This window comes from Chaetodon auriga, chromosome 7, assembly GCF_051107435.1.
Source record: "Chaetodon auriga isolate fChaAug3 chromosome 7, fChaAug3.hap1, whole genome shotgun sequence".
Taxonomy (NCBI): Eukaryota; Metazoa; Chordata; class Actinopteri; order Chaetodontiformes; family Chaetodontidae; genus Chaetodon; species Chaetodon auriga.
In genome coordinates, this window is record NC_135080.1 from 11267416 (window position 1) to 11291227 (window position 23812).

At 45.8% G+C, this 23812-nt stretch overlaps 2 protein-coding genes across 4 annotated transcripts in view; both read left to right on the plus strand.

The window, feature by feature from the left end:
* Nucleotides 1-254: 254 nt before the first annotated feature.
* On the plus strand, nt 255-15160 carry strn4 (striatin, calmodulin binding protein 4). Its single transcript, XM_076734754.1, has 18 exons — nt 255-708; nt 6964-7067; nt 7214-7290; nt 7452-7530; nt 7668-7853; nt 8661-8838; nt 8925-9081; nt 9645-9740; nt 10121-10239; nt 10328-10503; nt 10634-10681; nt 10791-10912; nt 11615-11782; nt 11869-12009; nt 12103-12201; nt 12307-12393; nt 12558-12746; nt 13464-15160. The coding sequence occupies exons 1-17, from the start codon at nt 394-396 to the stop codon at nt 12725-12727; spliced, it is 2322 nt and encodes a 773-aa protein (XP_076590869.1). The 5' UTR covers nt 255-393; the 3' UTR covers nt 12728-12746; nt 13464-15160.
* Nucleotides 15161-20413: 5253 nt separating this feature from the next.
* Nucleotides 20414-23812, plus strand: part of prkd2 (protein kinase D2) — a 34099-nt gene continuing 30700 nt past the window's right edge. For 2 of the 3 annotated variants that reach the window (XM_076735633.1, XM_076735632.1), the window contains exon 1: nt 20927-21372. In XM_076735633.1, coding sequence (XP_076591748.1) covers nt 21046-21372 — 327 coding nt within the window. In that variant the 5' untranslated portion in view covers nt 20927-21045. Of the gene's footprint in view, nt 21373-23812 lie in introns of all 3 variants that reach the window. The other variant, XM_076735634.1, reaches the window with a different exon arrangement.

The following is a 23812-nucleotide window of genomic DNA, read 5'->3' on the forward strand; positions in this document are numbered from 1 at the left end:
ATATACAAAATAAGAGTCGCAAGCAAAATCTTATCACCTGTTTCGTGTGATAGCCATTTAATCGCCATGTTTAAATTTTAATTCAGCAAACGTTTCCGATTGAGAATGTACGTTCAATGTGGCTCATTGGTAACTTAACAATAAGATACGTGATCAAAACATGTAGCTCGAAGGTGTTTTATTTTGAAGGTTTGAAAGCGGAAGTGTAGTATTTTACCACCTGAATAGTAATTTTGCTCTGTGCGTGTGAGAAAAGGAAGAAAAGAGGGTCGCTTATAGTGAAGTGCAGCTGGGTTGGAAGAAGGGTACGAGGTACTTTTTATTTTATTATTATTGTTCGTACACTCTGCCCGTTTCCACCTCCTTATCCTGGCGAAAGGTTGAACGCTTAAAATGGAGGCGGACAGATCCGGCGGAGGACCAAACCCGAACTCCGGAGGCGGCGGCAGCAGCGGAGCGGGGCGCAACCCAAACGGGCCCAAAGCAGCACCGGGCCAGGCGACATCAGCTGCGGCGACCGGGGCGATGGCAGCGGCGGCGGCGGCGGCGGCAGCAGCCGGGGCCATGCCCGGATCGTCGCAGGCTCGGGAACTGCAGGACGGGGACGCGGGTATGACGCTTCCTGGGATCCTGCACTTCATCCAGTACGAGTGGGGACGCTTCCAGGCCGAGAAATACCGCTGGGAGGCTGAAAGAGACGAACTCAGGGTAAATTGCTCATTTAGCCTGCGTTTGCAGCGTTACCGCCGAATCGAGGCCAGAAGGGAGACAGCAAGAGCTGCTTTAGTGTCGCTTTGTGACGGTACACATGAGCCACAATCAATCAGAGGCAGGATGACAAAATGCTAACGGGCTAACATTACACCCTGTTATATCATATTGACCAGAATCTATCATTACCAGGCAGTAAAGGAAAATGAAGGCAGTCTTTGACCTCCAGCTGATGATCACCTCGAGCCAAACAGCCTGCAAACACAGAGTAAACTGCATTTCCAGACAGCTTCAATCATCTGTGCCCTTTGGCCTTCAAATGCCCACATAACCAGTTTCATTTCACTGCCAAAGACACACAAAGGTAGACGATGCGGGTTGTATCACAGAAGTTATCCTGCAATAAAATAGGTAAACAGAGGTGTGTGGGGTGTGGCTACCTTGCAGTGTCTCCCTGGTATTATTAAAGGGGCCTGCCCACGCCGGACCCCCTATCAGATGGGCTTCATGTGCAATCAAAATATGTAAGCAGACAGTTTTCAGGGTTTCATATCCCACAAATCTGTGTCTGTGCTGGAGTGGTTTAAAGATGATGACAGTGTCGCACAGCTAGCAGCCAGTCCCTGTTTAAATCACTGCATGTGAGAGCTGTTTGGGGGTCACTCGTCAAAGTCGTGTCCTCACTTAAGGAAACCCCTCTGTAAAATGAAGAGTAGCTGGATATTGATGCCGTTTACGGCGGCAGAAAGAGCTTTTCACAGGCCTCCGCTCTCACCGGGCAGCGAGCAGGTTTTGCACTAAATCACATCTTGCTGCAAAGTCCTCCTCAGACGAAGTTCTCCAAGGCGTAAGCTTGACAAATAGTGGTCTGTGGTGACGTGTGTGTCTGTGTATCTGGTGGCAGTGAGAGCAGATCAACATTTTCGAATTGGGGCCTGGCACACGGGCGGATGAGTCAGTGGTGTGGTGGATGAACATGGCTTATACGTTTGTAAAGCAGTTGTATTTGTCAGCATCATTCATACTTTTTGTCTTGATTGCTGTCCGTAAAGCACCATCCTAGCTACAACTCAATGCAGCATACAGTGACCTGCTGATTGCTAACACTTATATGTGTTTTCCGCCTTTAGGTGAGAGAAGGGAGCTTGTGAATGTGTGAAATGTCTAGAAAAATCTATGCGAATGTGTGAGTCAGCGCCACAGAAATGCCCTTGAGCCAGGCATGAGTCCCCTAATGGCTGCAGATAGTCAGAGACCGACGGCAGAAGACAGAGGCCGCACTGTGCGGCTCTCCTGCGTGCATGTGTGTGAGGCACAGCATCGCCGGGCAAAGCTGCGCTTACTCATCGGATTGTTCCAGCGTTGAGGCAGGTTAGGAAAACGTCCACGCATTCAAAGACGTTAAAGCGCTCCGTGATTCCCAGACCCGCCTGCGGTCCTCCTCCTGCAGCCACAGTTCGCTTGTAATTAGGATGAACTATCGTCTGCAGCGCAAGAGCTTAACAAATCCACAGAAAAAGCAAAAACAAAAAAAACACATCATTGCCTCTCTTGTGTCACTCCGCTTCTCACTTTGCCCCCGACTCAAACCTATGCAGTTATAAATAGGCGCCTGATGAAAAATGGATGAACAATAACAAACGGGCTGTGCAGCGAGCTTCTGCAGCCGTGTGCTGGTGGAAGTCAGAAGGAGGCCATCGCCACGTACCAACATGCCATTAGCGCTCGTTATGGAACTGTGTTTTGCGTGTACGTATTTGCCGCACATGGTCTGGTTTCACGGGTACAATTAGCACCACGTTGTGTGCTGAGAGAGAGCGAGGATCGCCCGAGTGCCAGCTTGAAAAATTGACCTAGCTTACATTTTAACACCCACAAGCCACAGGCCTCTGGCTTTTGTTGCCAGCATGCTCGCAGGGGCTCTCAGCATGCCAGTTAGCATGCACCCCCCCTCTCCCACCCCCCACGGCCATGTCCTGCAGTTAGCAACATTCTGTGTATGTGTCCATAGTCTGCTCACATGTCCCTCACACATGACATTTTGTGCTCGTACGGCGTTCATAAGGCTAGCGAGAAAGCTGCGGGGAAACCATCGCTGATATTTGAGATTAACACGTTCATCTAACGACTGTGTGCGCGGCAGCTCGGACGTCTGTGTTTGTCGCGCAGCGCGGCTCTGTGAGACTGTGACACATGTGCCGTCTCCGGGAGCGAGTTTTTCGGTGCGAAAGGCCACCTGTGGCATCGCGTCTCCAGTGACAGGCCAGGAATGAGGGCCCTCCCCGCTCCCGGGCCAGGTGGGACGTCCCAGCAGGACCAGGGGACAGGTGGCAGTGGCCTTGTCCCGCCGTCCTTCAGACACACAGGGAGCTTTTTTTCCCAGTGTATTCTATCAAACGGCATGGCTGCTGCAGTGTGTCTGAACATGCCTGGAGTAATTAGTTTGTTATTTTCCTGATCCTCGTTGTAATTTCATAGACAAACAGATTGCACATCAGACACGGAACCAACCAACTACACTTACTCTCCGGGGAAAAGGGCAGACCTGTACCTGCTTCCCTTTGGATTATTCTCATTTTCAGCTATTTAATTTTATCAACTGTGTCAGTAGTGGTGTAGAATAGATTACTGGTGACCCAGATGACATCACTTCCTGTAGAGTGTGGCCCCGGGGGCCCTGGGTACACATCTCTAATTAATAGCTCTGCGCTCTCAGCCATGACACACATATGACATCCATATGTAGTGCATTACAGTGTGCGCCTCCCACCCACGCAGGCTCGCAGCGCTCCTGTTAAACACGTGTTGATTTTTGGTGTTTAATCCGGATGCAGTCGTCCGCTTGTTGTCGTATTTCTCAGATTCTTTCCCCTGAAATCTGGAAAATCCCCTGGTTTGATTGTTTTTACTGTGACTTTTTTGCTTCCCAGTGCTTATCAGGCATCTTCTAAATAAACCTGGCCAGCAAAGCCAACTTTTTAGGATGTCATTCTTTGGCTAAATGCTACACACACACACACAGACACACACACACTCACTCCATCAAAGCACTGTCCCAGAAAAGTTCATTGCTCTACTTGTTGGCTCATGGGTTCCCTCATGGGGATGAAGGGATGAGAAGATGGAGGGTGGCCAGTGGAGGAGGAAAGCTGCCCTTGACCCTGTTCCGCAGCTCGCAGAGAGGGACTGACAGAATAGGCTAAATGTGTCAGCTCTCCGTGCTACAACAAACTGTGGAAAGGTCAGCGGCGGTAGGCCACACGGAGGAAAACCCACCCACAGGAAGGAGAGATCAGATGGCACGACAGGTTTGCTCGCAACAAGGCTCCTTTGTATGTTTAGGCTTTGTTAGCTTTAGCTTTGTTAGTTTACCGACTTAATACACAGAAAATAACCACAGTCAGTGTGTGTGTGTGTGTGTGGGGGGGGTTTACATCAGATGACACCCAAAAGACCAACATATTTTATTGTTACGCCTCGACATATTGCGATTTGCTTTGACCTGCTGCTCCGACACTGTTGTGACGGGCTCATCCACTTTGGCTCTTAATTTACGGGTCAGTCCAAGATAAGACCACCTTCAGTAGCTGATGAATGGAACAAACCCCGCTGCTCTGACGCCACCTTCAAAGAGAAACTGTAGAAAGGAAGAGCAGGTAAAACCAGGTCAGAGCAAAGAATGAGATACAGACATACAGAAATAAAGCCTTTGACACACTCGTCCCTCTGTTTTAGCTACCTTTATGTCCCAGGAAAAGGCAGCTCTGACAGTGCGCCCTCATTGTCATGTTAGCATTTGGGTGTGTGTGTTTGTGTGTACACATGGAGCCGTGTCTCTCGTCTCAGCCAACAAAAGCTGTGTCAGGGATTTGAGGTTTTGGGCGCTAGCGGGAACCTGTCCTTCTAGGATCGCGGCGTGACACCGCCGCACAAGGACGTGATGGTTATCTGCGAGCAGGTTGTAGCTCGTCTGTGTGGGAGTAGGTGTAGAAATGCGCGCCCTGCCCCTGAAGGATGAACAGGACGCATTCCTGCAGAGGCGGAAATTATGGAGCACTTTCCTGATTCGGCTCATTTGAAGACTTGGTTGCCGCTGACTCAGGAAGTGATTGAATCACCGTTCGTGTCAGGCTGACTTTAGCGTGGCTGCTTCTGACTGTCTTCAGCAAGCCTTCCTGCTCTCAGTTCAGTTGTGACATATAGACCGTTGAGCTCAGCGGCGACCTGTGTGCGGCCAGTTGTGCCATCGTGTTTGGGTCGTGGTCTTACAGTAGGTTTTTAAGCAGAACTGTGCATCAAGGCTGAGTCTGAGCAGTCTGTGTTAAAGCCTTGTTTATCTGTGAACAGAAGGCCTCGTATCTAACCCCTCTCTTGAATTCGATTTTGGCCTCTCTGTGACCCACCGCCGGCCTCAGCATCAGGGCAGCTCAGATGCTTAAAGCCATTACTGATAGGAGCTAATATTTTGCTATTTAACTCTGAAGATGTCAGTTTAATGTGAGCTGGGTTTTTTTTTCTCACCCATGTGCCACCTGTTGTTAACCATTCGTAGTACAGGGTATGTAATGCACATGCTGTTTTCTTGTATCTGAACCTCCCACAACAGCGCGGCTCTGCTCGGCTTTTATTCGAACATGTTAACATTAATGTCTGGTTATGTCACACTGGATCAAGTGTTCCTGCCTGGGTGAAATGTACAAATACACTATTGCATATAACCATTACAAAACACAGCGGCTACACAGTGGCCGCTGTTGCCGCTAACGCTGTGCTCGATGCTTTTATCAACCATGTAAGCAAATTATTTCACAGCTGTTCACGCGAGGCTGACATGACTTCTCTGTCGCTGTCTTTCCCAGCTTGTTAAATGACTTCAGTGCTCTGTGCACACAAAAACAGTTCATTCATCAGCCGTTTCGCTTCAGACGTTTTTGAAAGAGCTGAGCTGCTCCTCCTGGGTTAAGCATAAACCACATAAAGTTATCTGTATCTCTCAGCCTCTTGCGTCTTCCCTGCTCCGTTGACATCCTCGCTCTGACAAGTATCTCCCAAACTCTCAGATAAGCGTATAAAATCACGTTGCATTAATCAGGATTACTCAGCAGTAAGGTTTGCTTGGCAGATTATCCTGTGTTCCACTAGCCCTCCTAGCTGGTTACATGACTGTGTGTGTGTGTGTGTGTGTGTGTGTGCACGCTTTCCTGGGTGATTGACTACCCTCTCAAGTAGACCGAGTGCCAGCCCCACGAGATTGTGTTTTTAGACTGTTCTAGTTTTGCAGAACTGCGTAAGCGTGTGGGAGCAGAGTCGTGGACACAGACAGGGACGTGCAGAGGAGAAATGGACTGTAAAACAATCGGCATTAATGCTCCAGCGCCGCCCGGCACAGAGAGGGAGAGCGGGAGGAGAGGGCCGAAATGCAAAACTGTTGTGTCTGCAATCACCTGTGTGCAAACCCCCGAGAGTAGAAAGGGGTCAGACTTTGAAAACCCACCTTGAACTAGGATCACTGTGTTTTTTTTTTTCTCCTTCCAGTCACGGTTTTGCAGAGAATCTGCCTGCTGTCATGTCATAACATGTGTTAGACATCTCTCTCATCCACTCCGACAGCCCTTTCACATTTCATGCTTTGTGATGCCTTACTCAAGGGAAGACCCTGTCTAAAGATAGCCCTCCTCCAACCTTCAAAGTTTCTCCTTCTCACAAAACTCCTTTAATTGTTGGCAGGAGCGGGCGGTGAACACCTCTTTCCTCAAGGTAAGAATTTTATCGGCCCGGCGAGGAAGGAAGCGGACGGAAAATGAAGAGGGGAAGCACACAAAGGAAGGATGTGTCTTAAAAGAGGATATTTGAATTTGGCCAGTCTGTCGTGTTTTTCCTCTGCTGCAGATGCGCACTGAGGCCCTCGGTTAGGAGAAGTTAAAAATAAGAGCCCTGTTCCACAACCCTCTACTTATTCTGGCTTCTCAGAAGTCATGTTTGCTATGCTCGTCACATCAAACTTTTTTTTTTTTTTCCCCTTCACGTCCGCGGCCTCTGTTCACATCAAATGCTTCACTTTTCGGCCTTAATTGAGGCGGCACACCGATTCTCTTCAGTTATGGCAGAGTCACGGCGTCTGTATAAACTGATTTTCTGATTTGCTTGTGAGTGGTTTGGTTGTGTGTGTGTGTGTGTGTGTGTGTGTGTGTGTGTGTGTGTGTGTGTGTGTGTGCCTTTTTTATTTTCTCAGCATTGTGTGTGTGTTTCCAGGCTCAGGTGGCGTTCCTGCAGGGCGAGAGGAAAGGGCAGGAGAATATGAAACAGGACCTGGTGAGGCGGATTAAGATGCTGGAGTACGCACTCAAACAAGAGAGGTGAGAGAAGCGTCCCTGTGTCCTCGTGTCTCTTATCCACTCAGCCTGTTGTTATGTTTTGCGTGCTTTAGCGATTTGACAGCGCAAGAGTTTCCTTTATTTGCTTGCAATGCTGCCCTCATGTGGTTATTTTGGGGGGGTTGCAGGGCTAAGCACCAGAAACTGAAGACAGGAAACGACCAGAGTCCTGGAGACAAGAAACCAGAGACAGAGGCAGACCAACGTATGTTAACCCGAGCTCTCGTAAACTCTGTTATGTGGAGATATTATATCATCTACTGCTGCTGCATCTTTTGCTGCGGCTGTACTTTCACCTCAAAGTTTCTGCTTTTCTCTTTTTGTGCCGTGCTGTTGCATCACTATTGACCAATCTATTTTCTGTAGTTCCCAATGGGCCGGCTGAGTCAGACTCCGAGCCAGCCAATCAGATGTCCTGGAAGGAGGGACGTCAGCTACTACGCAAGTAAGGCCTCACCGTCATCAGCTCCCTTTTTTATCTCAGCACCCTGTGTGATGGTTTTTATTGTGATCTGTGACTGTGAGGATTCATCTGTGTGGTTCTGGGTATATATTCATGCCTGCTCTTTCCTGTGAATGTAGATATCTTGAGGAAGTGGGTTATTCAGACACCATCCTGGACATGCGGTCCAAGCGCGTGCGCTCCCTGCTCGGGCGGAGCAGCCCAGAGGCCAACGGGCCCCCGCCCAGCGAAACCTGCCCCGAGCCGGAGCCCCGGGCGGGCGGAGAGTCGTTGTTGGTCAGACAGATAGAGGAACAAATCAAGAGGTGAGACTGGAAGCAGACGGCGTCTCTCTCTCTCTCTGCTCCACTGAAAAGAATAGTGATGCCCACAAAATTTGCATGAGTGAAGCAACAGAGCGACAGTTTTCTTTGTTTTTGTTTGTTGATCTCTTGAATACATTTCTTTATGAATGTTTACCCACATGTTTTTTTCCACCTAATTTAAGTACAGTGGTCATGCAGCTGTTATTATGGACACCATAGGCTCTTAATCTCGTGCCACCCTTTAAAGTCGTGGCCTAATTTTTAACCTTCAGACCATAATCTGATTATCTATTCACAGACATGACCTTGAAATATGATATATTGATCCGGGTCAGTTCAGTTCAAGAGGCAGCGCACACACAGCGCTGTAAAGAGTGGGCTGTGCTCTAAAGACCGTCTGACGAAGACCTCTTACACAAAGCAGAGTAGAGTTGGACCAAGTCTTCACGATGATCGGAGTCAGGATGTTTTGTGGGAAAGATTTACCAGGACAGAAAACGTGCAGGTGGCTTAAGTCGAGTTAACCCTCACCACAGTGGAACACCCTAATCTCAAAGGCCTCCTCCACCATGTCAACATGATTAGATTAAAACTAAGGTTGTGTCGCTGTCATTACACAGAAAATATGCAGTAGGTACAGCTCTTAGTTGTTGCACTTTTTCAGATTGAAAAATGTCTGTACTGGCCAGACTTATTATACAGTGTAATTGAGGTCATCCTGCCTCCGTCTGAAAGGTTTTGTCCTAAATAATCCTTTTGTCCCGTTTTAACTTGGAATGGAGAGAATAATTCTGTGTGTGTTTGCAGGAACGCGGGCAAGGAAAGCTCTAAGGAGCGTCTGGGGGGCTCCGTGCTCGATAAGATCCCCTTCCTGCACGGCTGCGAGGACGACGATGAAGACGACAGTGACGAGGAAGACGACTTCCAGGGCATGGCCACCGACTGCATCGACGGGCCGCGCAAGAACAAGAAGTCCCGCGCGAAGGTACGATCGGCGATCTTTAGATCCAACGGATAGTGACGAACCGCAGACTCGTGTGAGTAACGTCAGTTTCTGCTCTCTGCTTCCAGATGGGTTCAGAGCCCATGACCACAGACCTGGACCCCGAGGACGAGGAGGACGAAGACGACTCGGAGGACGCCCTCAGCGAATTTGACTTCCTGGGCTCGGGGGAGGATGGGGAGGGGGCGGGAGAGGCCCGGATCTCGGGGGACGGACGGGAGTTAGGTACGCTGTTGCCGTAGCAACACCATCAGCACCAGCACTGCTAGAGTCACTGCCACCAGTGTATCTGTCTTCTCTGCCACCTCCCCCCACCCCGCTCACCTTTTTATCTTTTACTTCTCATTGTGTCGTGGGCATCTCTTCTTGTCAATAAAACCAACCTCTTTTCCCAACCAGCTGTCTCTCTGTCCTGTTTCACGAGCTGTCAGTCTGTGACTCTTTGCAGTTGTGTAGCTGTCATCTCTGTCTGTAGGTGCACTCTCTGTGGTCTGGGGTCATTTCAAAGTGTTATCACGCATGCTGCCTTCTCTTTTTCTGTGTCCACATTTCATCCTCTGAGCCATCTTTACACTGTGTGAGCGTGCCTTTATTGATTCCCTCCTCTCACGAACAGAGTGTTGAAAAACTGAGCGTGTGTTGTGTGTTTAAAGAGTGAAATCTATCTCCTTTTCCTCCGTCTACATTCGTCTGTCTCTCACCTTTCCGTCTGTCGGCCTCTCTCCGTCCGTCCTCCGCCTCTCTGCATGACTGGATGTTTTGTGTCTCTCTCCTCTTGCCGGGTTCAGAGAACCGCAGGAACAAGTTACAAGGCATGATGTCGGACTTCCCCCCTAAACCCACCCCGCCCCCCTCTGTATCGGGACAGGCTCGCTCCGGGGAAGGTAAGACCCTCCCCATCAAATACGCCCTGTAGAAAACCATAGACTGTCCTCTCCAAGCACTCTCCCTCAGTCTCCCACACTCATGATTGTAGACTTGAATCTCAAATTTAGATGCTGTCATGTCTCAGTGTTGTTCAAATTTAAAACCTGCGTAGGGGGTAAACGCACAAAGTTGCTCCTACAGCGAAATATTTTCTAAATATATAAATATTTCCTCTGGTACACGGTGTGGGAGTAAGGAAACAGGATGAATGGCCTCCTGCCAAGCAGATCAAAGATTCATTGCTGTATTTTGCAGTTGTCTCAGCCTGCGCTTGCGGGGCCTCGATGCTTTGTCACGACGCAGGAGTAACTTGTGCTTTTCCACCTCCTACCTGCAGGCGGCGCCCTGGGTTTCTCCTCTGACGTCTTCATCATGGATGCTGTCGGAGGAGGGGACATGAACCTGGGCGAACTGGCTGACCTCACGGTTGCGAATGACAACGATCTCTCCATGGATGTAATTACACGTTTGCACAGGACGCAGTCCAGCCTACACTTTGTGCTGAAAGTATGTGAATGTTCACTGTTTTTAATTGTCCCCTCAGATGCAGGATAACAGGGAGGAGTTCAAGAAGACATGGAACCCTCGTTTCACACTACGCAGCCACTTCGACGCCATCCGCGCTCTGACCTTTCACCCCAGCCAAGCGGTGCTGCTCACGGCCTCTGAGGATGGAACGCTAAAGCTGTGGAACCTCAACAAGGCCATGCACTCAAAAAAGTAAGAACCGGTGGATCCACAGGGAGTCTCAAAGCTTTCCAGGCAGCAGGCGGACAGATAACAAATAGAAAATCAAACAGCATACAAATAAAACTAGGAAGCACATTGACAAAACTCTGTCCCTCCACAGGAACGCAGCGCTGGACGTTGAGCCCATCTACACATTTCGGGCGCACAGGTGAGTCAAGGCTGAGACGCGTACAAAATACACATTCTTGTGCGCAAACCTGCCGCTGACATACACAGATTCGGTGCGACCGCTGACCTGCCTCTCTCTCTTTGTCCAGCGGAGCCGTTCTGTCACTGACCATGGGTGAGGACGGAGACTCCTGCTACAGCGGAGGTCTAGACGGAACCGTCAGATGTTGGAAGATGCCAGACCTCAACGTGGATCCTTACGACAACTACGGTCAGTTATCCTCCGCTGCCAGAGGATTTAGCGTTCTGAGTAAAGTAACCTTTATGTTTTTAGGCCTGACTGACGACAGCTGTGACAAGAGGCATTATGTTTTTTGGGTGCCTGTACGTCCATCCAGCCCGTTCATTCATTTGTGTGAACGCAAAATTTCAGGTCAAAGGTCAGCGTCACCACAACATCATAATTTTCTGAGGCAGAAACACTTTTTCTTTCACTATTTTTAATTCATACTGAATTGGTGACACTCATCTTGGGTGTCCACTATGAAACTGTACTGATTGTATGGATCTTCTGTGCTGACGGATGTGAAGCATCCACGTTTTACAGTTTGTAGCTTCCCTTCAGCAGCGTCCATATTTGAAGCGTTGGCGTCACCACAAGATCACTGGTTCTGCTGATATTGAGCTTCAGGAGATTGTCGTTGCGCCATGTGATGAAGCTCTCTATCAGTCCTCTGTGTTCCTCTGTAAAAATAGTCTCTAAGTGAAGACAACATGTTTCTCGCAGGAAATTATTCACACGTCAACATAGTGAGAGCAGTTTCAACAAAACATACCTTTTATTAAATGCCTTCACAGTCGTCACTACGTATATAAATCTGAACAGACATGGATGTAAACTTCGACTTGATTGGTTGGTGAAGGCAGACAACCACGAATTCCAGTGTTTTAATATGTGCGTTTGTCCATCCAGATCCCAGCATCGAGAGCAGCGTGCTTGCGGGCCACGAGGACAGCGTGTGGGGTCTAACTTACTCGGCAGCCCACCATCGTCTGGCCTCGTGCTCGGCCGACGGCACCATTCGCATCTGGGACCCGCAGAACTCGGCTCCCTGCCTGTCCGTCTTCAACAAGGAGAGAGGTAGAACATCTGTGTTGAGTATGCAGATTTGAGCTTTTGTATTGTGTCCACGCTGCACAACGTCACCATCTCCTGTGTTCTCCCAGAGCACGGCACACCCACCTCAGTGGCCTTTGTGGCCACTGACCCCAACCAGGTGGTGGTGTCGTTTGACGGCGGTGAGACGCTGCTCTACGACCTCAACACAGAGCAGAGCACCACTGCGCTAGAGACACAGACCAAGGATGGTACGTTCCAGACACCAACAGTGATTTTCCACCACGAGTAGGCGATTAGAGAAACAGAGTGGATTAAAATGACTTGTTCGTCCTCGTTTGCAGGCAGTGAGCTGATCAACCGTGTGGTCAGTCACCCGTCTGAGCCCGTCTCCATCACTGCACACGAGAACCGCACCATCCGCTTCCTGGACAACAAGACAGGTATCTGCAGGAGGGGGTTTATTTGTCATCCGTCCATTTTCTCTTTAGATGTACTTTTTCCTGGACTGTGAATGCATCGCAATCGTTCTTTGTGTGTTTGTACAGGTAAAGTTGTTCACTCCATGGTGGCTCACCTGGATGCGGTCACCTGTCTTACCACAGACCCTAAAGGCACTTACCTCATCTCTGGCAGTGAGTACCACTCAGCTTTACTGTGTCCTAATGCAGCTGAACATCTTAAAATCAGAAACCTTCTGTATAGTCTGCAGTGTAACGTATTGCACATATCGGATTCCTTTCCATTGCCCCTCATGACATTGTTGTCTTTGTTTACACCTGCTCGCTGCCCCCTGCAGGCCACGACTGCTCGGTTCGCCTGTGGATGCTGGACAACAGGACGTGCGTGCAGGAGATCACGGCTCACAGGAAGAAGCACGACGAGGCCATTCATGACGTGGCCTTCCACCCTTCCCAGCCCTTCATTGCCAGCGCCGGCGCAGATGCACTTGCCAAGATCTTTGTCTGACAGCACTGTCATCATTCTGGTGAGACGGACGTATTATTTATTATCCAGAACGTTCACACAGTGAAAGTCCGTCAAGATTAAGCAAGTTGCAGAGCTCTTCACTCTCCTCAATTACTCCCAATGTGATGTGCGTTATTCATGATTTTTTTATCATTAAAACATGTACATCAGTTAAGGGGCACTCTGCAATTCAGGCACATAAAGATCAGTGTATTCGTCACGGTTAAAACTGCTCAGCCTGTGTAATGTTGTGTGGCTCAGGAGGGAGCTTTCCAAAGTCTGGGAAAATAACTGAACTATAATTTATTATCATCGGGGGGGTAAATGAATTGTGTTTTGGGAACTGTAGAATCGAGCGTGTTTGAAGCTTGACTCATACTACAAGCTTCAAGTCAGGGTATCTCAAAATCTGCATCTTGCCAGTCCCCAGACTTTATGACGGAGATGATGGAGCACATCTTAAATTTGTTTTCATCCTCGTTGGCCCAAACCTCTTGACTTTCTGAACATATATGGAGAGCTTTCATTTCTAAGTGCGTCAACAGTTTAACCTCAAAACATTCCCCTTTAATCAACTTTTATTTTATTATTATTATGTTATAATCCCCTGCGCAGGTACATCTTAAATTGTTCTTCCCCTTCCAACTAGAACAAAAATGTTTGGAATTTATTCACCTGTGAAAAATGTTCTTTTGTATGTTTGTCTGACTTTGTTTACTCTCTTTTCCTCTTCCAGAGTCCTACAAAAACAACTGGGCCAAAAGAGACTGAAGACTACAGTGGACAGATTTCACCTGCTTACGCACGCACACACACACTCACTCACTCTCACACACACACGCACTCACACACACACACTTGTCCTGCACCCCACTGGCTGGGTCATCGCCACAGGACGTCACCTCCCCTCAGTCTCCCTCACTGTTCTCCGATGCCTCAGTGACTTCTTGTAATACTAATCACACTGCTTTTTTATAACTTTAAAATCCCGGCTGCTCCGTTTTCAAATAATCATGTTTGGAGTAACACTTTTTCTACACTACAATATTCTGTTGTGCTTTTTTTTTTTTAAGTCAGCCGACTATTACGAAGCACTGCGTGTGTGTGTTTGTGCGCTTGAACGTGCTGACACACTGCTCTCACCGAGGAATCACTCACACCGCACAGCACGCACGAATGCACCGCCACATTTCATCTTACAGATCTTTTTTTTTTTTTTTTAGTAGTTAACGAACTGCTTGTGGCTAACATACGTACGTAGGCATGACTAAAAACAGTAACCTTTCCCGGAAAGTGTCGGCAGAAATCACCTGACCGGCCTCTTCATTGGGAATCAATGTATTACATTCCAAAGACTCCAGGTAGAGTGTGTGTGCGTGGTGTCGTGTTTTAGGGTTGGAGAATGTTAAACGTGGGCGCGCGTGTGAAGCGAGGAGGCGCTAGACAGTCGCTAACCAGTGTTGGAACAAATAGCTTTAATTTCTTCTTTACGGCCAGGTCTCATTGTTTGTCTCTGTATACAAGCGTCCCTGTGATTCTGCCTCTACTTCTGCGTGTGTGTGTGTGTGTTTGTGTGAGATGAATTGTCACTCTGCTGTACAAGATAAACGAACACATTTCCACAGTCACGATCCAGTTCTGCAGACGTGCGGGTCGAGCTCTCACACCATGCTAACCAACTGAAAATAGAGATCATGAGAGCGCAGTTGAAGGCCGGAGACTGAGGGGTGTGAGGCCGGCCTCCGTGCGCTCGACAAATGACAAAGGTTGTGTCATTTGGTGCTTTTTACTGTACAGAAGAGTGTGTGTGTGTGTGTGTGTTTGTATATGCACTAGTTAAATCACGGTGCTATGAAAGACCTTGAGTCAGAATCAGGGACCTGTTTTGTGTGTGTGTGTGTGTGTGTGAGAGAACGAGAGACTGTTTGTCACTCATCACCGGGCTATAGATCTACGTAGAGCGAATCGACTTTTTACATGACATTTCATCGTCCAATCATTTCATTAGCTGTGGTCACATTTCAGAAATGTAACGGTCACTCTTCTCATTAGAGGGATGCGAGTAAGGTCGGCCTTGACCGCTTCAGGCCTGAGGAGTGTACTGAGCTGATGGTAATTATGTTACAGCGAGGACCGCCCGGGCTGAAAGTGTCCTCAGATGAGAGCTGCTCGGATCGTTCATTTCACGTTGAAGTCAGCAGGCGGCGCTCGGCTTCTGGCTTCTTCTTATTTATTCAGGCTTTAAAAAAAAAAGAAAAGTTTTTTTTTAAAAAAAAAAGCTTGACGATTACCTTCTTTGGGCGTCGAGGCGAAGTTCTCTCCTTGTCGGACGTGCACGAGTTGCACGATAGCACATTACCCAGAGAGCTAATGATGTGAAGCTGGTCGCCTCTGTCCAAAGAGGCTTGCTGGGAGAAATGGCTCCAGGGTTGGAAGAAAAAAAAAAAAAAGAAAAAGAAGGAGGTCCATTTTAGATTCAGCCACTCTTTCCGAAAGAAAAAGAGAAAGTATTGATTTAAGACTTGCACCTCATCTGTCCCGCCGACCTGTTATGATTCCGCTGTTGGGAACGTAACACTTGGCTTCGGTGGGAACATCGTTCCGTTGAGAACCCCTCACATCTCCCTCTGTCTGCGTGTTTGGACCGATAACTGCAGGACACCTGTTTGTTTGCTTTGGGTAAAAGTTGCTCCTTAACGGCTGACCTGACTTCAAAAATGACTTGACTGTTAACTACCTTGAGAAGACTGATGAAATCTGTTATTAGATCAGTTGGACAAGGAGCACCGTCCTTCCTCTTGAAGATTACAGGGTCACACTAAGGGTCAGAGGTCAGATCTAACGGTTTGAAGTAGCCTAGAGGTGAACACTCCTTGCCTAATCACTAGGAAGACTAGCATTCATAGTTCCAGGTTTGTTTGTGTGTTTGTTTTTGTGCTGAAACAGGGTGGTAGACAACAACCAGGTGCAACTACATGTTGTGCTGCTGCTGAGCAAAATGTCCTGTTATTTCACTGAACTACTATTTGGCTCCACTTTGCACTACATCTAATAGTGGATGGCGAGGAGTGGTCATAGACAGGATGCAGAAGTACTGTTCTGCAGGTGTTTCTTATACAATCTGGAGTAAATACTACAGGGCTTACAAGTTGGCCAGCTGATGCTTCGTGCTCCCTCTGAGCTACCACAGCACGACCCGTCTCCCAGAGTAAAGACAAATCAGTATGACACATCAAAAAAGAAAAAGAAATCGAAACAGAGGTTGTAAATGATGACTAGAGACGCCATTCTGTGCTGTAAATGTCCATCATTTCCTTGTTTTCTTTCTTGCATTTCTTTTCTTTGATTATGAATATGATTATTAAGATGTAAGAATACTGTAGTATCATAAGTGAATCATTCTTCCTTGCTAGGCATAGAACTTGCTTGTGATTGATAATGGCAATGTATAACTTGTAAAAAAAAAAAAAACACACAAAAAAAAACCAAAAAGCAAAACGATTAAAAAACGTGAAAAATGAAGAAAAGAAGTCAGAAAAAAAATCTGTTACCAGTCAGAGGCCAAGGTAAAGGACTCTCATTTCTTTGTGTTTTTATTTTTTTATTAGCAATTTATCACTGTGTGATATTTTGTACATCATATTAAGCTGTATTCAAACTATTTCCTCTAACTACAAGGGATAAGAGACCTGCTTTTTATTAATTTTGTTTTATTATATATTTTTGAACTGCATTCTAGCTTGTATCAAATGACTTTCTCTTTTTGTTTACGGGTCCCCTGTTGTATGTCATTAAGGAAGAAAAAACAAAAAAATGAAGATTTTGTACAGTGAGTCCAGAGTTGTGTTTGAGTCGTCTTTGTGGTACAAAACTTCCAAAACCAGCTGAACACATGGAGGTATCATAGAAAGCTGAGGGACATTCAGGAGACACATTTTCAAATGAACAATTAAAAGAGAAGCGGCATGTCACATTTCCCATAATGCAACATGATAGCATGTTTCATCAGACCCTCCAGGCCTGGAGAACGTCCACGTCTGTCAAAATCCAAGCTCCCAGTTTGTAACACAGGTTTTAAACACAAGAGATCAATTCAAAAACAGGTGAAGGTCGTTCTTAAAATAAATTAAAAAAAAAAAAAAAAAAATTTTTTTTTTTGAATATTTCCATGAGTAATAGCATGACTTTGGAAAATCTTAAAAAAAAAAAAAAAAAAAAAAAAGACATCAACAACCCCATCACCAGTCTGTCTGATTTATATAAACATGAAAAGAAAAAAGATTGAGAAAAAAAAAAGATAACCTTGATGACATCATCAGGGTCATTTTCTCCGACTTGGAGAATCTGCTTTAACACAACAGAAGACGTTACACAACTGTTACACAAAAAAAGAGTTGGATGCTGATGTAAAACAAACAGAGCAGAATGTGACGATCTGCTGATCCTTTTTGAGCTCAACTGAAAATATTTTTGTAAATATCTGCTTATTCTGAATTTGATGCAGCAACATGTTTCAAACAAGGTGGCACAGGAGCAACAAAAAAACAAACAAGATTTTGCACAGTGAGTCCAGAGTTTTGTTTGTGTCGTCCTTGTACAAAACGTAAAAAAAAAAAAAAAAAAAGACTGATATTTTCATGAGTAATAACATGACTTCATTTTTGTTGATAGTATCTTGATTGGGTATGAAAGGCTCAGTCATTCACAAGGGAGGATGGAGCGAGGTTCACCACTTTGTGATGACATGATTGGATAAAAGGATATTAGTACATGAGCTCAGGAACACTTGTTTGCAAATGATTTCATTGTTTTTATTTACATTTTAGACAGCATCATCACAGGCTTTAAACACAAGAGGTCAATTCAAGAACAGGTAAAAGTCATTCTTAAAATGAATTAAAAAAAAAAAAAAAAAAAATTTGACTGATTTTTCCATGAGTAATAACATGACTTCGGAAAATCTTTTTTTTTTTTTTTTTTTTTTTTTTTCTTTTAAAGACATCAACAACTCCATCACCAGTCCGTCTGATTTATATAAACATGAAAAGAAAAAAGATTGAGGCAAATAAATAAAAATGGAGATGCGTTTCTGCACATCCAGGATAACCCTGATGACCTCATCAGGGTCATTTTCTCAGACTTAAAGAAACTCCTTTAGGACAAAAAGACTTCATACAACTCTTACACAAGAAAAACCTAACTGAAAGTTCACTGACGACCATAATTCCAAAAGAGTTTGGACGCTGTGTAGAACATAAATAAAACCCAATGTGATCATTTATTAATGCTTCTTTTTGACATATGCTCAACTGAAATTATATATTATTATATTATAACATTATATTGAATGTTTTACCTCATCAGCTTCATTGATTTTTGTAAATATCTGTTTATTCTGAATAGTCTGAAAAGTTGGGTCAGGAGCAGCTAAAGACTGGGAAAGATGTGGAATGCTCCAAAAACACCTGTTTGGATATAGTACATGGGTTCAGGAAAAATTGTAAAATGTAAAATTGTCGATAAACACAGTTTGTTTGCAAATGATTTCATTGTTTTTATTTACATTTTACACAGCATCCCAACTTTTTTTTGGAATTGTATGCACTCGTGTTAAACTAAGATTTAAGTTGAGCACAGAGAAACTTTCCCCCATCAGCCTTTTTAGTGTCAAACTCTGCATCACCATCATTCTGCACAGTGAAACTAAAACATCCAAATAAAACAACAAGAAGCAAAACACATCTCTTGAGTGGAGGTCGACTTGTTCTAAGTCAGGTTTATAAGTTTTTAAAGTCAAGGCTGAACTTTCTCATGCATCGTCCTGCAGCCGATCTTGATCTGGGAAATTGAGTTCCCCTTTAAATGCAGCCATCCAAAATCCCATTAACCCTAGAACACTAACGTTAAAATTAGTAACACCATCACTAACGCCAGGTGTATTTTACCCGATATAATATCCCGAATAAAATACAGTTTTCATCAATTTATGTAAAAGTACAACACTGAATGCCAAATTGTAGTACTCTTCTTTAATTTCCCAATATACAATTTCACATAAAATAAAAAAGGTACCATGGGGGACCTTTTAAAAAGGCAGCAAAATTATTGAAAAATCAGGTAATTCTTAACAAGAAATTTCCAAACAAAAAAAATAACTCAGACAGCAGCAACACAATGAAAATCACATGACAAGAATTGTGTGGGTGAAAATCACCCGACGTTAGTGTTCTAGGGTTAAATAAATGAAACTGTGAAAGAAGAGTTTGTTTGGCTTGGTTTCACAAAATGTCACCTTTGTGTCCCTCAGGCGTCATGTCAGCTACTGCCAAGAATCAAAGGTTAATTTATCCCTGCCAGCTTCAGCTGTGCTGCCTTGTGACCAACTGTGCACTCATAAGAGTCTTTTCTCCTCTTTTTGATAAAATCTTCATAATACAAAAGCTGTCTAAGTTCTAAGCAAGATGCTGATCTGGCTAAAGATATGGCTTATCTTTTAGCCTAACAAAAAGATGCATGCTTGGCATGTGTTACACCATGTTTTGGCTGCTAATATTGATATTTTGTTTCCCTCTTAATAGAACATACTTCGATGCCATCATGTCACACCTGATTGTGGTTATATGTTCATTTGTAATATGTGACCAATTCTCAAACAAAATGGCACCAAATGCCCAATGACTTCATCTCTACCTGGGAATTAATTATTCAATATCCAACTACTCCAAACATCGCCCTCTTGTGGTGGAATGTAGAATCCATGCAAAGATTATTTGGGTTAAGGAGGTCTCTTATCACAACAGCATTTCAGCAGAGTGCAGTTGCCTGTGGTTCATTTGTTTTAATGAATTCGAAATCATGATTAGCTCCCTTAACAGGAATGAGCATGGAAACATCGGCCCTGGGTGGAAGGTAAGCTGAAGATGATGAACTTAATGTGGTTAGTGAGTTTCAGCATTACCGTGCAGGGAGGTTTTCAGGACCAAAGGCAGAAAGTCACTATTTTAATCAGCATGCTTCATGTAGTATGAGCTCAGTGGTGCAGAGTCACAGTCATGCTGATCATTATGGTGACTCAGCCTCATCTGAAAGCATATTGCATCTTCTGGTGTGTGCAAAGTATCACCCTACTTACCATGAGAGTTCCCCATTTCACTGAAACCTGCAGCCGACTTTGCATGAAAACAGCTCTGCAATAGGTGTGGTTCTGTTCTGCAGTCTGGCAGAGGCGTGTCACCTAAAAATGCAAAGAGAAAAAGGTGTTAGAGGCGAAAAATGAGGCAAGAAACAGTGTCACAGACGGACAGATAGAGGCGAATGCAGTCAGAGGAAGATGAGGAAGACATGGGAGGGTTTTTGAGCTGGAGCTGCCCCCCTCAGGCAACGTAAGGGGATCTTTTGCTTGCCTTGACTCAGGGAGGGAGCAAACAAGACCGATAGCCCCAAACTAAGGAAGGGAGAGAGGAGGGGAAAGGGGGGAGGGAGAAGCCTGGGAGCAGGGAGCCAAAAGGCGGGTCTATCTGAGCGTCAATTGGCTTCAGGCTGCGTCAGTCATTTCACTTCCTCCTTGGCTGTGGCAAAAGCACAGAGGAAAGGGCAGGAGGGAGGGGGAGAGGGAGGTACCCTCAGACAGCTCTCTCTCTCTCTGTGAGCGCTTTTTCACAAAAAACTGAACTGGGGCTGAAACTGAAACAGGGCAAGACTCGTAAAAGCAGTGCAGTGCAGTCTGTTGCTCTCCTTCATTCTCTCAGTTTCCTGTTTAAGGAGGCCATTTTGTAACACAGCCTGGAGAGGAGCACAACAAAGTTTGGCATTGTTTTTTTGTTTTTTCCCTCCCACGGCCGGGAGTTTCACAATCCGGTTTGGACTTTCTCCTCTGCAGAGCAACTTCTTTGGACGAGAGAGGTGAGACAGGGAAGAAGGTGGAGGAGGAGGGTATTTCCACCCCCCTGCCACCCCCACCCCACCCTCTCCTCAGCGTGTCTTTCTTTTATGAGTCTCTCTCACACACTGCTTGTCATGCTCGGGCAATAACAGGATCCTGCCGACGAAGAGAGCGTGAAAGAAGTGGCTGAAAGGAGGAAAAGAGCGCTTCCTGGATAAGGATTTCTTCCTCGATCCACTGGGAGGGGGTGGACACAGGACACAGAGGAACCCGGGACTCTATGTTCAGTGTGTGTCCATGTGTCGGTGTGTGTGTGTGTACCCTCTCTCCTCCACTCAGACTGTTTGAATGACTGGAGGACTCTGAGCTGCACCTGGACGTGTGTTTGTGAGCGTGTATGTTGACAGCTTCAGGCAGACAGAAGAAAGGACTCTGAATGGCTAACGCTAGCCCTTGCATGTCCTCAGGGGCCTTGGCCCAGGTTTTCTTTCCTCCTGGGGGCTCCTCGCCACCCACCTCAGCTGTGATGCAGCAGGGGACCCCCATGTCCATGCCCTCTACGCCTGCTCTGGGTGGTTTTCCAGTGATGGACATGACGCCGGGGCAGGGTCCTGGTGGGGCTGTGATGCCCTCGCTGCCTCCCACACCAGCTGGGGTGTCCTTCATCATCCAGATTGGCCTGACCAGAGAGTCTGTCCTGATGCCCCAGACTGCTGACCTGGCATATGTGAAACAAATTGCCTGCTCCATTGTCGACACCAAGGTAGGAAATGTGTGTGTATGTGTGTGTAAACTGGGGAGGTAAAACTGGGCGTCTGCTTTCTCCAGGTGGAAAGCTGCACATGAACAATTACATATTTGTTTTCGAGCTGTTTGTCAGATGACCAGTCTGGGTTGCTTTTCTTCTCTTTCACTCTTTGTTTTTGTGTCCCGGTCTCCCACAAAACCCTTTGTTTACACTCTACTATTCTTATAGGTAAATGAAAGGGTTCAAACATGCGAGCAGACAATGTGAACTGGGACCGACTGGGAGGATATGTACAAAATGTCACAACTTTGCTCCGCTCTAATTACAGCAATTAGCATTTTTCCCCTCAAGCAGTTGGAAGAGAACACTGTTCAATTGGGCTTTGTCATGCCACATCTAGCACAGCAGAGTAGCAGAGGGATGGTTGATGGGATTAGTGTCTGAGACCGGGACACAGTCAGTGCATCCAGCGGTATAGGTCAATAACTACAGCACATGTCTCAATGTGCAGTCAAACCAAAGGAAGTCAGCATCTAATTGTTGAGGAGCACCTTGACTTTATATATATATATAAATATATAATCCCAATATGCTTCTATCTGTCAGAAGGCAAAGCCTGTGAGCTTTCTCTGTGATGGTCTCTTTCACCTCAGTGCAACATTTGCATTTCATGCCAAAACAACTGTTCACATCAGGCCAGTTTTAGTCTCTTCGCTAAGCGCTTCACTGATTTCTTTATTCTTCCTTTTTTTTAGCCGTCACTGATCACTTTCAAGTTCTGACTTTGTGTTGCCCTGACTGAGGGACAAGGACAGACATAAGACCTTTAATCGTCAGTGTTTCGGTCCTTTGAGAGAAAACACTTTTACTGCCTTGTTTTGTTTTCTTTGTGTGTGTGTGTGTGTGTGTGTGTGTGTGTGTGTGTGTGTTTGTGTGTAATCTCTTTTTCTAATGACTCTTTACAACTCTGAGATTTTGCAGGATGTTTTTACCTTGTTCGTCCGCAGCAGCATTACATTTACACACGCTTTACACAGACATAACTTCTGCAAATCATGTAACAGTTTCTGAAATGTGGCATTCGGCATTTTAACTTCATCAAATAATGACGGCAGTTGACTTTGAAACACAAGTGTAATTTCCAAAAATGGACAGAGCTATCATCAAAATATGAGCAGGCTCTCTGACGGTTCGGGTGCTGCTCCTCCAGCACAAACTGCTGCCTTTAAAGTGAATTTCTCAGGTGGTATGAGTAAAAACCTACGGGAATAATCACTTCAAACAAACATATCTCCTTTGTTAAACTGAAAATGACTACTTCAAAACAAACATGTGCAGTGTTGGGAGGGGGCTGAAGTTTTGACATCCTCTTTGCAACAGGAAGCAAAGGGCGCCATGGGAACTAAGGTCTTTACTCGACTGCCAGCGCTAATTTATTCAACGTATACAACAGCTAATTTTCACAATGACCATTTCAGACCATTAGCATGTACAGCTGAACACACAGGAGATCACAGTATCCCACACTGGTGTTTGAGCAGGCCATGTGTTTTTATCAGATTAGCAGATTTCCACAGAGCAGCTTTGTAAAATTCGCCACAATCGCAATTATTCCAAGAAATACTGGTAGCTCTCTGCAGCCAGCTCACCCGCTCCACTAATCTGTTTTTGTGCACAACAGTCTTTGTTTTCCCCTCTTATAGGAGTGTTTCTCTGCCATGTTGCTTGGTTTAATTAAGTGAGATGGATCTGACTCCACTTCCAACTCTGTTTCCACATGATGGGAACACATACGGTCGGAACGCTGACCTTCATCAAAACGTAAACTGCAACCGCATATGGAGTTCAGCTTTTTTCTTCCTCTTTTTTGTGTTTCCTCTGACAAACTAAAACTACTTGCCTGTGTAAGGTCAGAGAGGTCGTCGCTGGGAGTTCTGATACTCTTACGCCTTTCTCTTCCTTTGTCATTAAATTCAAAGTTCCTTCCTCGACTGATTGGCCGTTAAAAAAACAACACGTGCGGCTGCTTCACACTACCTGAGAGGACATAATCACACGGTTCTAAAAACCCTCTGTGCTGTATAAATCAGTAGCACAGATTCATTGTACATTTGAATCACATGAGACCATAATGCTGTTGGACCGCTAATAAAAGACACGTGACAAGGAGACACTTCCACTGGGAGGCTTTTTGCTGGTGACCATGTTTGACCAGCAAGGGCGAAGGCATCTTTCCATTTAGATTGGGACTTTTTAAAATATTAGAAATTTGAGAATATACAAGAAAGAAATCAGCTTCGTTGCACCTTTGAAAAACAGTGATGCTCCAGTCCATGACTGATGAGAACATCAGCTCATACTGTATGTAAACACATGCTGAAACTAAGCGGCTGACTGTGATTTCAACACTGACTTCGGCCATTGATCAGCTGCAGCACTTTGAATGAATGTGGAA

What these genes read in the sequence shown, in the direction of transcription:
- strn4 (XM_076734754.1), top strand. Translation starts at nt 394, where the DNA reads ATGGAGGCGGACAGATCCGGCGGAGGACCAAACCCGAACTCCGGAGGC. An exon ending in GGGGGACGGACGGGAGTTAG is followed by an intron (nt 9,082 to 9,644) that starts GTACGCTGTTGC and finishes TGCCGGGTTCAG; the next exon opens with AGAACCGCAGGAACAAGTTA. An exon ending in ACAGGCTCGCTCCGGGGAAG is followed by an intron (nt 9,741 to 10,120) that starts GTAAGACCCTCC and finishes TCCTACCTGCAG; the next exon opens with GCGGCGCCCTGGGTTTCTCC.